The following is a 15,510-nucleotide window of genomic DNA, read 5'->3' as shown; positions in this document are numbered from 1 at the left end:
CTTTATCATTTTTATTCATTTTCTGTCATGTTTTTTTTTTTTTTTTTTTTGTTGTTGTTTTGTATACCAGTTTGTATAAAATGTATATATGTACCTCCACGTACCAATATTTTGGTTTAGGTGAATAAATTGAACATAAACTTGCCTATATGTGAAGAAATTAAAGAATCAAAATTAATTAAATGTGGTTAAAATTCCTGTGGGGCAAGAAATGTAAACATTCCCATCATGCCAAGCTGACCAATCGTAAAGCTTGTCACAATACCGCTTTGGTAACGTTCCGAACTTTTCAAAGCATCGTGCGCTCTCACGGGTCCTCAATTTGGACTATAAATTAGGCAATTACGCATGATCAGTTCATCAGAACAGTACTACTGACTGAACTTATAACATGTCTGGACGTGGCAAAGGAGGAAAAGGTCTTGGAAAAGGAGGCGCTAAGCGACACAGAAAAGTCTTGAGAGACAACATCCAGGGTATCACCAAGCCAGCCATACGCCGTCTTGCTCGCCGTGGTGGTGTCAAACGTATTTCCGGTCTCATCTACGAGGAAACTCGTGGAGTTCTTAAGGTTTTCTTGGAGAACGTGATCCGAGATGCTGTAACCTACACGGAGCATGCCAAGAGAAAGACCGTCACAGCTATGGACGTGGTCTACGCCTTGAAACGCCAAGGACGCACCCTGTACGGATTTGGAGGCTAAAGAATTCAGTTTGACAGTCAAGACAGAAGTTTAAAACAAACACAAACGGCCGTTATCACGGCCACCCAAATTTTTCGAAAAGATGCCTCTAAAACATCGTTAAGACAGACATTTACTTACTGAGTACTTGTTATACAGATATTCACTGTACAAAGTTGAATACAGAATGGTTGTAAGTGGTAAAATAAATACACAACAATAACAGAGTAAGACCCTTTATGTCGTAATATTTCCTCAAAACTATATACAGAGCAACAAATATGTATTGAATTTAGGTTTGGACAAGAAATATTGAATAAACACACACAAACAGTATATATTATTTAATTTTTTTTTATTATTATAATCATATATTAAAATAATAATGCTGCTGTCTTGAGTATTATTTTGAGGGATCGATCTACCGACAATGACAGGTACCAACTGGCGCTGAGTGACATGCTTTTTTTTCTTGTTTAACAATTATGACTAATGTTAGACAATTAATTGTCAATGTATAATTATCGCATTTTGGTCATTGCACTTTTATTGATGTATAATTACTGATTGAAAATTCCAATATGTCAATGTCAAAGAAAGGGGAGGGGGGGGGGTCTTGAATTTATTTATCTGTTTCATTGATATTAGCTGAATTGAGATACTTTATTATCAATTATATAATGTACGCTGATAATTAATTCAGTATACAGAGGACAAATGAACCAGGATTTTGTGTACATCAGATGGACCTCGCATGCTTGTATTTTATTTATATTTGAAGATACAGTTATTTCAGATATATGCTTGGTTGTACATTCAAGTTATTTGTGAATAAAATTTGGCTCTCATTCATATAATAATACCTACTTGTATTTCTTTATTTATCCTACTTCTGTTATTATAATCAGTTGTAAACAATGTGGGATTTTTATACGTTTGCCACTTTTACGAGCACATGCATTCACATTGTAACACTCGTACATATTATTTGTGTCTCAATAACGCATGTAATATGAAGGTATCTTTTCTAAAAAATTAGTTGGCCCTTAAAAGGGCCGTTTGGTGTGTGTACTTGCAAAATGAGATTATTTGCTGCTGGTGTACTTGGTGACGGCTTTGGTGCCCTCAGATACGGCGTGCTTGGCCAGTTCACCGGGCAGAAGGAGACGGACAGCAGTCTGGACCTCTCTGCTTGTGATTGTAGATCGCTTGTTGTAGTGGGCCAAACGAGAGGCTTCGGCAGCGATTCTCTCAAAGATATCGTTGACGAAGGAGTTCATTATGCTCATGGCCTTGCTGGAAACACCAGTGTCAGGGTGCACCTGCTTTAGGACTTTGTAGATGTAAATGGCATAAGATTCCCTCCTCCTCTTCCTCCTTTTCTTGTCTGTGCTCCTCGGTGTCTTGGCCTTGGTGACTGCTTTCTTGGCGCCTTTGGATCCGACTTTGGGTGGCATGATCTCAAGTTGACAGGTCAAACTGAAGAGATGAATAAAGTGAAATGGTAAAATTTACTATTTATATGCGAGTAGGAGGAGAAGCTTGTTACGGACCTCCGAGAAAACATTACTTGTTCGGATTTCACCTAAAGGCACAACAGAGCGACGCGTTAATTGGCTGCACCGTTGGATCCGCTTGGTTGTTTAAATTGGTGCGTGCGGGCGTCGCTGGATTATTCGTTGACTGTACACGAAAGAACATAACCGTTAAGAATGTCTGGACGTGGCAAAGGAGGCAAAGTGAAGGGGAAGGCCAAGAGCCGTTCTTCCCGCGCCGGACTGCAGTTCCCCGTGGGTCGTATTCACCGTCTGCTGAGAAAGGGCAACTACGCCGAGAGAGTGGGAGCAGGCGCTCCCGTGTACTTGGCTGCCGTTCTTGAGTACTTGGCCGCAGAAGTCTTGGAGTTGGCAGGCAACGCTGCCCGCGACAACAAAAAGACCAGAATCATTCCCCGTCATCTGCAGCTGGCCATCCGCAACGACGAAGAATTGAACAAACTCCTGTCCGGCGTGACCATCGCGCAGGGTGGTGTCCTGCCCAACATCCAAGCGGTGCTCCTTCCCAAAAAGACACAGAAAGCCGCCAAGTAAAAAGATCCTATAGTTGTGTTGTGTGCAGCACAAAACCAAACGGCCGTTTTCACGGCCACATAAGCTTTTCGAAAAGATACCTACATTACAAACGAGTTGAAACGTAAACAATTATTATAGCTAGAAAATAATAGAAACACACGAATTCAATAATTTTCAACACAGAACAGAGATCAAACATCAAAGAAAGTGTTATATATTTAATGATAAATAAATGTATTAAGTCAATAACAAAAGCAATAAATTTAAAAATTGACTCGCATGTATATTCGTATATGTACGTTTTTTCTTTCTCGTTATAGGCAGTTGAATCCAAACCTTATAGGCCTGCGTACAAATGTTGAATTCTCACTTATTACTTGAATGCTCACTCAACAAAGAGATAAGAAAAGAAAAAAAAAACCCATTTCATTGACCAATTAAGACTAGAAACTGCGGAAATCATCTAACATGGCGATCTAACTTTCAATTTTTTCCTTTAATACAAATATTTTTAAATATGATCATTATTTTATTAACATATTCAAAAGATCTGTAACTCCAGTTAAATCCTTAATGTTTCTTCTTCTTTTTTTTTTCCCCCTCGCTATTGTTTTATATGATGATTATTTAGACAAAATTCCTAATTGATAAAATAGATAAAAGTGATGAATATAAGAATCTCATAAGAATAAGAAGATGTGGTTTATATTATGTCTTGAATGTTCTTATTCAAAAAAGTGTGCTTCCCATAATAAGAGTGAATAAAAGCAACTCGATGCCAGTTTCCGGATACTTACAGTACTAACACAATTAAACACTGGTAGTAAATTTTCTTTCGAATAGACTACCGATGCGAATGACTAAACGACATTTTTTTTAACACTTTACATTTATTGCGATGTCCATCACTGCGCCGTGCAGCACATCTGCATCGTCACGTGACATATAGATGCAGGGAATCATGATCTGCACGTGGAAAGTGTGCAACCAATTTGATGCTTGTATCAATGTATTGTATTGTCTTGTATTATATACTGGTTGTCTTGTTCAACTTGAAAGATATAGATTTTAAATACATTGGCTTTTGACCACATTCTGTTTATTTACATGTACTCAATTATTTGTGTGTGTAAATTACAAGAAACAAATTAATATCAATGAATAAGCTACTCCCATGATTCGCCTTGTTCGTCTCTCTCTGTCTCTCTCTTATGTATAACTACTAATTAAGTGAGTGTTCTACAATTATTAAATACACGCCCTTTTTATGTGATTTTTTTTTTTTTTCATGTAATTTACAAGGATGTCAGTTATGTATATTCTTATGATATAATTATACTGAGAAATTCAGACGTTGTACCACCGAATGTGGTACGTTACGTACGGTCTGGATCTTCCCGGTGTCCTCGGTGTTATAATTATAAAGTAGGTGTCATGTATTTAAATATTCGAAAAGAAATTATATGTTGTCCCTTTAAGGGGGTGAACATCCACTGATCTAGAAAGTATATTAGATATATATTTGAACATTCAACAATTTGTGAGATTCCGTGATTTCTCTTCATATGACCCTTTTGTTTGTTTGTTTGTTTGTTTTTTTTTTTGTTGTTTTGTTTTTGTTTTGTTTTTTTTCTCTCCATTTCATATGAAATGCAAGGCACACATCACTATCCATTGTGCGCGTGTTTGTGCCGAATGTTTGCATTTTCATTCGGATTTTAAGTAACATATAAGACAATTGAAAGAAATGTACATGTATGTTTTATCGCATAGCAATGTAGTAAGTACTTCAATCCCTTACTCGTGTTCTATTCCTCTTGTTTTCGTGTTTTAATCAAAATTAGTCGCTTCTGGGCTCCAGGGAACAGCGCATTTTCAGAATCAACAGACAATTCCTCCTTTAAAATGACAGATTAAGAACCTTAAACGGAAACAGTTATGTAGGAAAATATTTCAAGAAAACGCACAGTGACATATTTGAGAAAATTAAGTAAAATTGGGAGGACAATATCGGAAAAATTACAGGTATTGAAACACAAAGTTGGACGAGTTCAATCCTCTACGCTGTCGACAATTGGGGAGTTTTCACGGAGGTCCGCGCTCGCCGCCACTCAAATAAGGCCATCGGCGGAGGTGATTTCATTCATTTCCTTATCGTCGATAACGTCGTTCACATCAGTTGTAGAAAACAGGACAAAAAAATTATGGCAGACGCCGCACCAGCAAAATCCCCCGCCAAGAAGAAGGTTTCCAAACCCAAGACGGTCCCCGCCCATCCCAAGTACATCGAGATGATCAGCGCTGCTGTGGCTGCCCTGAAGGAGCGCGGAGGTTCCTCGAGACAAGCTATTCTCAAGTACATCATGGGCAACTACAAAGTCGGTAATGACGCCTCTAGTGTCAACACCCATCTGAAGATGGCCCTCAAGAACGGAGTCAAGAAGGGAGTTCTCAAACAGGCCAAGGGTACAGGTGCCAGTGGTTCCTTCAAGCTGGGAGAGAAGCCCAAGACGGAGAAGAAACCCAAGACCAAAAAAGTCACCAAACCTAAGGCTGCCAAGCCCAAGAAAACGACCAAACCCAAGAAGACAACCGGGGAGAAAAAGCCAACAGAAAAGAAAAAGGCTGTTAAGAAACCTGCAGCACCCAAGAAGGCCGAGTCTCCCAAGAAGAAAGCAGCTACTAAGTCTCCCAAGAAAGCCAAGGCAGCTCCAAAGCCTACGAAAACCAAAGCGCCCAAGAAAGCCACAGCCAAGAAGTCAAAAACCCCAAAGAAAGCCACCAAGGCGTAGGCTGCCAATTGTCTTAAACCAATTACAAAAGCCCTTTTCAGGGCTACCAACATTTTTAGAAAAGATGCCTCTATTACATACATGTACTAATGGAAACACAAAATGAATAAACAAGAAGTACACTTACCTATTACACATAGTTTATTTGTCTTCGACTGGAAGCAAATTACAAAGTCATGATAATATTAACATGCTGTTTCTGAGAAGAAGAAGAAACAAAAGTCAGTTTTTATTTTGTTTACATACCCTCCCTCAAGTAAATAAAATTTTACTTTTTCCACATCACAACGCCTACGCAAACTATATGGCCATTATTATTAGTGTTATCATTCTAGTATTTTTTTTTCTTTTCTTTTTTTTGAAGTTTTATTATTATTATTAATTTTCTTTATTTTATTTAATTTTATTTATTAATTTATTTTATTTATTTATTTATTATTATTATTATTATTGTTAATATTTTTTTTTCTTTTTTTCCCCCCCCACTTTATTTGGAATCAAATGTGGAACGAATGGAATAAAAGTTCATGCGTACCTATTGAAAGACAGATACATACATTCTTATTCGTTTCATTTATTTATTCTTTTCATTTATTCATTCATTCATTTATTTAATTATTCATTCATTTAATTAATTATTCATTTATTTGTATTATTTGTTTTGTTCTTGTTTTTGCAACAGGGTAATTCCTGTTCATCCTATATGCACCATTCTGATTATCTGCAAGTATCATGATACTTAGTAATATTACTGGGCTTGTTCAGATAATGGTAGGAGGAAATAATGACAAGAAATATATAATATATATTTTTCGAAAATGCATTTTGCTTCAATAACGAATTGAAAATATATGTATATATATATAATAAATAATTCTATTTTCTATTCAATTGACGTTACATTCATCCCCATTATTCACCATATATATATTTAAAAAAAAAATATTTGACTATATGTATCTGCAGTGAAATCATGTGTCAAAAACCGACTTGATTTTCTTTTTCTTTTGGGGCAATTCTGTGGATTGAAACTACCTACAGACGTAGCCAATGGTCATCTCGTTCACCTGACTAATCGTAGCGAGTGTTACTGCGGGCACCAGCCAATCGACTAAGCCGACTGGTAGACCGCAGCGATTTTCAACTTGAGCTTACAAAGATATATAAGTTCACGGCGCAACACTGCCACTTCATTCATTCGAGTTTGAATAATCTGAGGAGATAGCATGGCACGTACCAAGCAGACGGCACGAAAATCTACAGGAGGCAAGGCCCCCAGAAAACAGCTCGCTACCAAAGCTGCTCGTAAAAGCGCACCAGCCACGGGTGGCGTTAAGAAACCGCATAGATACAGGCCAGGAACTGTCGCCCTCCGTGAAATTCGGAGATACCAGAAGAGCACTGAGCTTCTCATCAGGAAGCTGCCATTCCAGCGCTTGGTCCGGGAAATCGCTCAGGATTTTTAAGACCGACTTGCGTTTCCAGAGTTCAGCTGTCATGGCTTTACAGGAAGCAAGCGAAGCTTACCTTGTTGGTCTCTTTGAGGACACCAACCTGTGCGCCATTCACGCCAAGAGAGTAACCATCATGCCCAAAGACATCCAGCTGGCCAGACGTATTCGTGGAGAGCGTGCTTAATTTTAAGCTGTATTTCAAGTCCTAAAGCAAACGGCCGTTTTCACGGCCACCTACATTCTTCGAAAAGAGCCTTCTGTTCAGACGTTGAAACATCTCTGAAAATAATGTTGAATTATTTGGCCGAAATTAATAAATTTTATCAAATTCAGCGAACAATGCCCCCAAATTGGAAAAAAAAAAAAAAAAAAAAAAAAAAAAATGTTGAGACACAATACATCCTTCAGTGAATATATCTGTGCCTTGCATATATATAATTACATAAATTATGAAAGAGCACAATGCTAGACAATTTCATAGTACTATTGTCATCATCAATTTGTTGTAGAAGTTGTCTACACATCTTGAAACTATATTTTGTACAAGTCCATCAACCTGCCCCTCTAGAATACATTCAAGAATTTTGCGAAATAAATTAGAAAATAGCACAATTATTTAAATAGAATATGATGGAATGTGTCGAAGCAAAAAATAATAACAGTATTACAACTTTATCTCATTAGTTCTACAGCTATGCACATATGCGAGTACATGCATTTCAGAACTGCAATTCCGTATTTCATTTATATTCAAAGTATGATTTTTATTGATTTCTAAACAACGTCAAATATAACGATATTCGTTCTAACGTGGCGTGTAATAAAATGAAAAAGGCTCATTTATAAAGCCGGTTTGGTCACTGCTTAAAGTTGCCTTTGAAAATTAACTGAGAAAAGAGGAAATCAAATAAATGATCACATCTATAACTAGATATCATAAATGAATGAGAATCAAAAGTTTCATTCAGCTTCTACATTTTGTATTATTTCGGTGTTATCTGTCACACCCCTTTCCTTTGAATAACTTAATCCCCACCCACCCACCCACGTTTTAATTATCATTCGGCAACAACGGTATTTATTTTGTTAAACTCAAAGCAAAAAATACTGAAATAAAAAAAATAACAACAACAAAACAAAAAATTGTGTATGTTTATCCTAAAAAATTATGATGCTGTCTGTCCCTGCTTGATATAATTCCCCTCTCTCTCTTTATCATTTTTATTCATTTTCTGTCATGTTTTTTTTTTTTTTTTTTTTTGTTGTTGTTTTGTATACCAGTTTGTATAAAATGTATATATGTACCTCCACGTACCAATATTTGGTTTAGGTGAATAAATTGACATAAACTTGCCTATATGTGAAGAAATTAAAGAATCAAAATTAATTAAATGTGGTTAAAATTCCTGTGGGGCAAGAAATGTAAACATTCCCATCATGCCAAGCTGACCAATCGTAAAGCTTGTCACAATACCGCTTTGGTAACGTTCCGAACTTTTCAAAGCATCGTGCGCTCTCACGGGTCCTCAATTTGGACTATAAATTAGGCAATTACGCATGATCAGTTCATCAGAACAGTACTACTGACTGAACTTATAACATGTCTGGACGTGGCAAAGGAGGAAAAGGTCTTGGAAAAGGAGGCGCTAAGCGACACAGAAAAGTCTTGAGAGACAACATCCAGGGTATCACCAAGCCAGCCATACGCCGTCTTGCTCGCCGTGGTGGTGTCAAACGTATTTCCGGTCTCATCTACGAGGAACTCGTGGAGTTCTTAAGGTTTTCTTGGAGAACGTGATCCGAGATGCTGTAACCTACACGGAGCATGCCAAGAGAAAGACCGTCACAGCTATGGACGTGGTCTACGCCTTGAAACGCCAAGGACGCACCCTGTACGGATTTGGAGGCTAAAGAATTCAGTTTGACAGTCAAGACAGAAGTTTAAAACAAACACAAACGGCCGTTATCACGGCCACCCAAATTTTTCGAAAAGATGCCTCTAAAACATCGTTAAGACAGACATTTACTTACTGAGTACTTGTTATACAGATATTCACTGTACAAAGTTGAATACAGAATGGTTGTAAGTGGTAAAATAAATACACAACAATAACAGAGTAAGACCCTTTATGTCGTAATATTTCCTCAAAACTATATACAGAGCAACAAATATGTATTGAATTTAGGTTTGGACAAGAAATATTGAATAAACACACAAACAGTATATATTATTTAATTTTTTTTTATTATTATAATCATATATTAAAATAATAATGCTGCTGTCTTGAGTATTATTTTGAGGGATCGATCTACCGACAATGACAGGTACCAACTGGCGCTGAGTGACATGCTTTTTTTTCTTGTTTAACAATTATGACTAATGTTAGACAATTAATTGTCAATGTATAATTATCGCATTTTGGTCATTGCACTTTTATTGATGTATAATTACTGATTGAAAATTCCAATATGTCAATGTCAAAGAAAGGGGAGGGGGGGGGGGTCTTGAATTTATTTATCTGTTTCATTGATATTAGCTGAATTGAGATACTTTATTATCAATTATATAATGTACGCTGATAATTAATTCAGTATACAGAGGACAAATGAACCAGGATTTTGTGTACATCAGATGGACCTCGCATGCTTGTATTTTATTTATATTTGAAGATACAGTTATTTCAGATATATGCTTGGTTGTACATTCAAGTTATTTGTGAATAAAATTTGGCTCTCATTCATATAATAATACCTACTTGTATTTCTTTATTTATCCTACTTCTGTTATTATAATCAGTTGTAAACAATGTGGGATTTTTATACGTTTGCCACTTTTACGAGCACATGCATTCACATTGTAACACTCGTACATATTATTTGTGTCTCAATAACGCATGTAATATGAAGGTATCTTTTCTAAAAAATTAGTTGGCCCTTAAAAGGGCCGTTTGGTGTGTGTACTTGCAAAATGAGATTATTTGCTGCTGGTGTACTTGGTGACGGCTTTGGTGCCCTCAGATACGGCGTGCTTGGCCAGTTCACCGGGCAGAAGGAGACGGACAGCAGTCTGGACCTCTCTGCTTGTGATTGTAGATCGCTTGTTGTAGTGGGCCAAACGAGAGGCTTCGGCAGCGATTCTCTCAAAGATATCGTTGACGAAGGAGTTCATTATGCTCATGGCCTTGCTGGAAACACCAGTGTCAGGGTGCACCTGCTTTAGGACTTTGTAGATGTAAATGGCATAAGATTCCCTCCTCCTCTTCCTCCTTTTCTTGTCTGTGCTCCTCGGTGTCTTGGCCTTGGTGACTGCTTTCTTGGCGCCTTTGGATCCGACTTTGGGTGGCATGATCTCAAGTTGACAGGTCAAACTGAAGAGATGAATAAAGTGAAATGGTAAAATTTACTATTTATATGCGAGTAGGAGGAGAAGCTTGTTACGGACCTCCGAGAAAACATTACTTGTTCGGATTTCACCTAAAGGCACAACAGAGCGACGCGTTAATTGGCTGCACCGTTGGATCCGCTTGGTTGTTTAAATTGGTGCGTGCGGGCGTCGCTGGATTATTCGTTGACTGTACACGAAAGAACATAACCGTTAAGAATGTCTGGACGTGGCAAAGGAGGCAAAGTGAAGGGGAAGGCCAAGAGCCGTTCTTCCCGCGCCGGACTGCAGTTCCCCGTGGGTCGTATTCACCGTCTGCTGAGAAAGGGCAACTACGCCGAGAGAGTGGGAGCAGGCGCTCCCGTGTACTTGGCTGCCGTTCTTGAGTACTTGGCCGCAGAAGTCTTGGAGTTGGCAGGCAACGCTGCCCGCGACAACAAAAAGACCAGAATCATTCCCCGTCATCTGCAGCTGGCCATCCGCAACGACGAAGAATTGAACAAACTCCTGTCCGGCGTGACCATCGCGCAGGGTGGTGTCCTGCCCAACATCCAAGCGGTGCTCCTTCCCAAAAAGACACAGAAAGCCGCCAAGTAAAAAGATCCTATAGTTGTGTTGTGTGCAGCACAAAACCAAACGGCCGTTTTCACGGCCACATAAGCTTTTCGAAAAGATACCTACATTACAAACGAGTTGAAACGTAAACAATTATTATAGCTAGAAAATAATAGAAACACACGAATTCAATAATTTTCAACACAGAACAGAGATCAAACATCAAAGAAAGTGTTATATATTTAATGATAAATAAATGTATTAAGTCAATAACAAAAGCAATAAATTTAAAAATTGACTCGCATGTATATTCGTATATGTACGTTTTTTCTTTCTCGTTATAGGCAGTTGAATCCAAACCTTATAGGCCTGCGTACAAATGTTGAATTCTCACTTATTACTTGAATGCTCACTCAACAAAGAGATAAGAAAAGAAAAAAAAAACCCATTTCATTGACCAATTAAGACTAGAAACTGCGGAAATCATCTAACATGGCGATCTAACTTTCAATTTTTTCCTTTAATACAAATATTTTTAAATATGATCATTATTTTATTAACATATTCAAAAGATCTGTAACTCCAGTTAAATCCTTAATGTTTCTTCTTCTTTTTTTTTTTCCCCCTCGCTATTGTTTTATATGATGATTATTTAGACAAAATTCCTAATTGATAAAATAGATAAAAGTGATGAATATAAGAATCTCATAAGAATAAGAAGATGTGGTTTATATTATGTCTTGAATGTTCTTATTCAAAAAAGTGTGCTTCCCATAATAAGAGTGAATAAAAGCAACTCGATGCCAGTTTCCGGATACTTACAGTACTAACACAATTAAACACTGGTAGTAAATTTTCTTTCGAATAGACTACCGATGCGAATGACTAAACGACATTTTTTTTAACACTTTACATTTATTGCGATGTCCATCACTGCGCCGTGCAGCACATCTGCATCGTCACGTGACATATAGATGCAGGGAATCATGATCTGCACGTGGAAAGTGTGCAACCAATTTGATGCTTGTATCAATGTATTGTATTGTCTTGTATTATATACTGGTTGTCTTGTTCAACTTGAAAGATATAGATTTTAAATACATTGGCTTTTGACCACATTCTGTTTATTTACATGTACTCAATTATTTGTGTGTGTAAATTACAAGAAACAAATTAATATCAATGAATAAGCTACTCCCATGATTCGCCTTGTTCGTCTCTCTCTGTCTCTCTCTTATGTATAACTACTAATTAAGTGAGTGTTCTACAATTATTAAATACACGCCCTTTTTATGTGATTTTTTTTTTTTTTCATGTAATTTACAAGGATGTCAGTTATGTATATTCTTATGATATAATTATACTGAGAAATTCAGACGTTGTACCACCGAATGTGGTACGTTACGTACGGTCTGGATCTTCCCGGTGTCCTCGGTGTTATAATTATAAAGTAGGTGTCATGTATTTAAATATTCGAAAAGAAATTATATGTTGTCCCTTTAAGGGGGTGAACATCCACTGATCTAGAAAGTATATTAGATATATATTTGAACATTCAACAATTTGTGAGATTCCGTGATTTCTCTTCATATGACCCTTTTGTTTGTTTGTTTGTTTGTTTTTTTTTTTGTTGTTTTGTTTTTGTTTTGTTTTTTTTCTCTCCATTTCATATGAAATGCAAGGCACACATCACTATCCATTGTGCGCGTGTTTGTGCCGAATGTTTGCATTTTCATTCGGATTTTAAGTAACATATAAGACAATTGAAAGAAATGTACATGTATGTTTTATCGCATAGCAATGTAGTAAGTACTTCAATCCCTTACTCGTGTTCTATTCCTCTTGTTTTCGTGTTTTAATCAAAATTAGTCGCTTCTGGGCTCCAGGGAACAGCGCATTTTCAGAATCAACAGACAATTCCTCCTTTAAAATGACAGATTAAGAACCTTAAACGGAAACAGTTATGTAGGAAAATATTTCAAGAAAACGCACAGTGACATATTTGAGAAAATTAAGTAAAATTGGGAGGACAATATCGGAAAAATTACAGGTATTGAAACACAAAGTTGGACGAGTTCAATCCTCTACGCTGTCGACAATTGGGGAGTTTTCACGGAGGTCCGCGCTCGCCGCCACTCAAATAAGGCCATCGGCGGAGGTGATTTCATTCATTTCCTTATCGTCGATAACGTCGTTCACATCAGTTGTAGAAAACAGGACAAAAAAATTATGGCAGAAGCCGCACCAGCAAAATCCCCCGCCAAGAAGAAGGTTTCCAAACCCAAGACGGTCCCCGCCCATCCCAAGTACATCGAGATGATCAGCGCTGCTGTGGCTGCCCTGAAGGAGCGCGGAGGTTCCTCGAGACAAGCTATTCTCAAGTACATCATGGGCAACTACAAAGTCGGTAATGACGCCTCTAGTGTCAACACCCATCTGAAGATGGCCCTCAAGAACGGAGTCAAGAAGGGAGTTCTCAAACAGGCCAAGGGTACAGGTGCCAGTGGTTCCTTCAAGCTGGGAGAGAAGCCCAAGACGGAGAAGAAACCCAAGACCAAAAAAGTCACCAAACCTAAGGCTGCCAAGCCCAAGAAAACGACCAAACCCAAGAAGACAACCGGGGAGAAAAAGCCAACAGAAAAGAAAAAGGCTGTTAAGAAACCTGCAGCACCCAAGAAGGCCGAGTCTCCCAAGAAGAAAGCAGCTACTAAGTCTCCCAAGAAAGCCAAGGCAGCTCCAAAGCCTACGAAAACCAAAGCGCCCAAGAAAGCCACAGCCAAGAAGTCAAAAACCCCAAAGAAAGCCACCAAGGCGTAGGCTGCCAATTGTCTTAAACCAATTACAAAAGCCCTTTTCAGGGCTACCAACATTTTTAGAAAAGATGCCTCTATTACATACATGTACTAATGGAAACACAAAATGAATAAACAAGAAGTACACTTACCTATTACACATAGTTTATTTGTCTTCGACTGGAAGCAAATTACAAAGTCATGATAATATTAACATGCTGTTTCTGAGAAGAAGAAGAAACAAAAGTCAGTTTTTATTTTGTTTACATACCCTCCCTCAAGTAAATAAAATTTTACTTTTTCCACATCACAACGCCTACGCAAACTATATGGCCATTATTATTAGTGTTATCATTCTAGTATTTTTTTTTCTTTTCTTTTTTTTGAAGTTTTATTATTATTATTAATTTTCTTTATTTTATTTAATTTTATTTATTAATTTATTTTATTTATTTATTTATTATTATTATTATTATTGTTAATATTTTTTTTTCTTTTTTTTCCCCCCCACTTTATTTGGAATCAAATGTGGAACGAATGGAATAAAAGTTCATGCGTACCTATTGAAAGACAGATACATACATTCTTATTCGTTTCATTTATTTATTCTTTTCATTTATTCATTCATTCATTTATTTAATTATTCATTCATTTAATTAATTATTCATTTATTTGTATTATTTGTTTTGTTCTTGTTTTTGCAACAGGGTAATTCCTGTTCATCCTATATGCACCATTCTGATTATCTGCAAGTATCATGATACTTAGTAATATTACTGGGCTTGTTCAGATAATGGTAGGAGGAAATAATGACAAGAAATATATAATATATATTTTTCGAAAATGCATTTTGCTTCAATAACGAATTGAAAATATATGTATATATATATAATAAATAATTCTATTTTCTATTCAATTGACGTTACATTCATCCCCATTATTCACCATATATATATTTAAAAAAAAAATATTTGACTATATGTATCTGCAGTGAAATCATGTGTCAAAAACCGACTTGATTTTCTTTTTCTTTTGGGGCAATTCTGTGGATTGAAACTACCTACAGACGTAGCCAATGGTCATCTCGTTCACCTGACTAATCGTAGCGAGTGTTACTGCGGGCACCAGCCAATCGACTAAGCCGACTGGTAGACCGCAGCGATTTTCAACTTGAGCTTACAAAGATATATAAGTTCACGGCGCAACACTGCCACTTCATTCATTCGAGTTTGAATAATCTGAGGAGATAGCATGGCACGTACCAAGCAGACGGCACGAAAATCTACAGGAGGCAAGGCCCCCAGAAAAACAGCTCGCTACCAAAGCTGCTCGTAAAAGCGCACCAGCCACGGGTGGCGTTAAGAAACCGCATAGATACAGGCCAGGAACTGTCGCCCTCCGTGAAATTCGGAGATACCAGAAGAGCACTGAGCTTCTCATCAGGAAGCTGCCATTCCAGCGCTTGGTCCGGGAAATCGCTCAGGATTTTAAGACCGACTTGCGTTTCCAGAGTTCAGCTGTCATGGCTTTACAGGAAGCAAGCGAAGCTTACCTTGTTGGTCTCTTTGAGGACACCAACCTGTGCGCCATTCACGCCAAGAGAGTAACCATCATGCCCAAAGACATCCAGCTGGCCAGACGTATTCGTGGAGAGCGTGCTTAATTTTAAGCTGTATTTCAAGTCCTAAAGCAAACGGCCGTTTTCACGGCCACCTACATTCTTCGAAAAGATGCCTTCTGTTCAGACGTTTGAAACATCTCTGAAAATAATGTTGAATTAT

At 37.5% G+C, this 15,510-nt stretch overlaps 7 protein-coding genes and 2 pseudogenes across 7 annotated transcripts; 7 read left to right on the top strand and 2 right to left on the bottom strand.

The window, feature by feature from the left end:
* Positions 1-1,767: 1,767 nt before the first annotated feature.
* Positions 1,768-2,139, bottom strand: LOC133177889 (histone H2B-like). Its single transcript, XM_061312749.1, has one exon. The coding sequence runs from the start codon at positions 2,137-2,139 to the stop codon at positions 1,768-1,770; it is 372 nt and encodes a 123-aa protein (XP_061168733.1).
* A 255-nt stretch (positions 2,140-2,394) lies between these two features.
* Positions 2,395-2,772, top strand: LOC133177888 (histone H2A). Its single transcript, XM_061312748.1, has one exon. It carries the CDS (start codon positions 2,395-2,397, stop codon positions 2,770-2,772), a length of 378 nt encoding a protein of 125 aa, XP_061168732.1.
* Positions 2,773-4,958: 2,186 nt separating this feature from the next.
* Positions 4,959-5,546, top strand: LOC133177887 (histone H1-delta-like). Its single transcript, XM_061312747.1, has one exon. It carries the CDS (start codon positions 4,959-4,961, stop codon positions 5,544-5,546), a length of 588 nt encoding a protein of 195 aa, XP_061168731.1.
* A 1,050-nt stretch (positions 5,547-6,596) lies between these two features.
* On the top strand, positions 6,597-7,184 carry LOC133177893 (histone H3-like; annotated as a pseudogene).
* A 1,416-nt stretch (positions 7,185-8,600) lies between these two features.
* On the top strand, positions 8,601-8,911 carry LOC133177884 (histone H4-like; annotated as a pseudogene).
* A 1,063-nt stretch (positions 8,912-9,974) lies between these two features.
* Positions 9,975-10,346, bottom strand: LOC133177882 (histone H2B-like). The gene has a single exon (XM_061312744.1). It carries the CDS (start codon positions 10,344-10,346, stop codon positions 9,975-9,977), a length of 372 nt encoding a protein of 123 aa, XP_061168728.1.
* A 255-nt stretch (positions 10,347-10,601) lies between these two features.
* Positions 10,602-10,979, top strand: LOC133177892 (histone H2A). Its single transcript, XM_061312751.1, has one exon. The coding sequence runs from the start codon at positions 10,602-10,604 to the stop codon at positions 10,977-10,979; it is 378 nt and encodes a 125-aa protein (XP_061168735.1).
* A 2,187-nt stretch (positions 10,980-13,166) lies between these two features.
* On the top strand, positions 13,167-13,754 carry LOC133177885 (histone H1-delta-like). The gene has a single exon (XM_061312745.1). The coding sequence runs from the start codon at positions 13,167-13,169 to the stop codon at positions 13,752-13,754; it is 588 nt and encodes a 195-aa protein (XP_061168729.1).
* A 1,226-nt stretch (positions 13,755-14,980) lies between these two features.
* On the top strand, positions 14,981-15,392 carry LOC133177886 (histone H3-like). Its single transcript, XM_061312746.1, is given in 2 exon segments — positions 14,981-15,034; positions 15,036-15,392. Coding segments are annotated over 2 exon segments (411 nt in total).
* Positions 15,393-15,510: the final 118 nt, after the last annotated feature.

The sequence above is a fragment of the Saccostrea echinata genome, unplaced genomic scaffold, assembly GCF_033153115.1.
Source record: "Saccostrea echinata isolate AGI-Se365-2 ecotype Australia unplaced genomic scaffold, CSIRO_AGI_Sech_v1 ptg000270l, whole genome shotgun sequence".
NCBI lineage: Eukaryota > Metazoa > Mollusca > Bivalvia > Ostreida > Ostreidae > Saccostrea > Saccostrea echinata.
The sequence above is the reverse complement of the archived record's forward strand: the minus strand, read 5'-3'. Positions and strand labels throughout refer to the sequence as shown.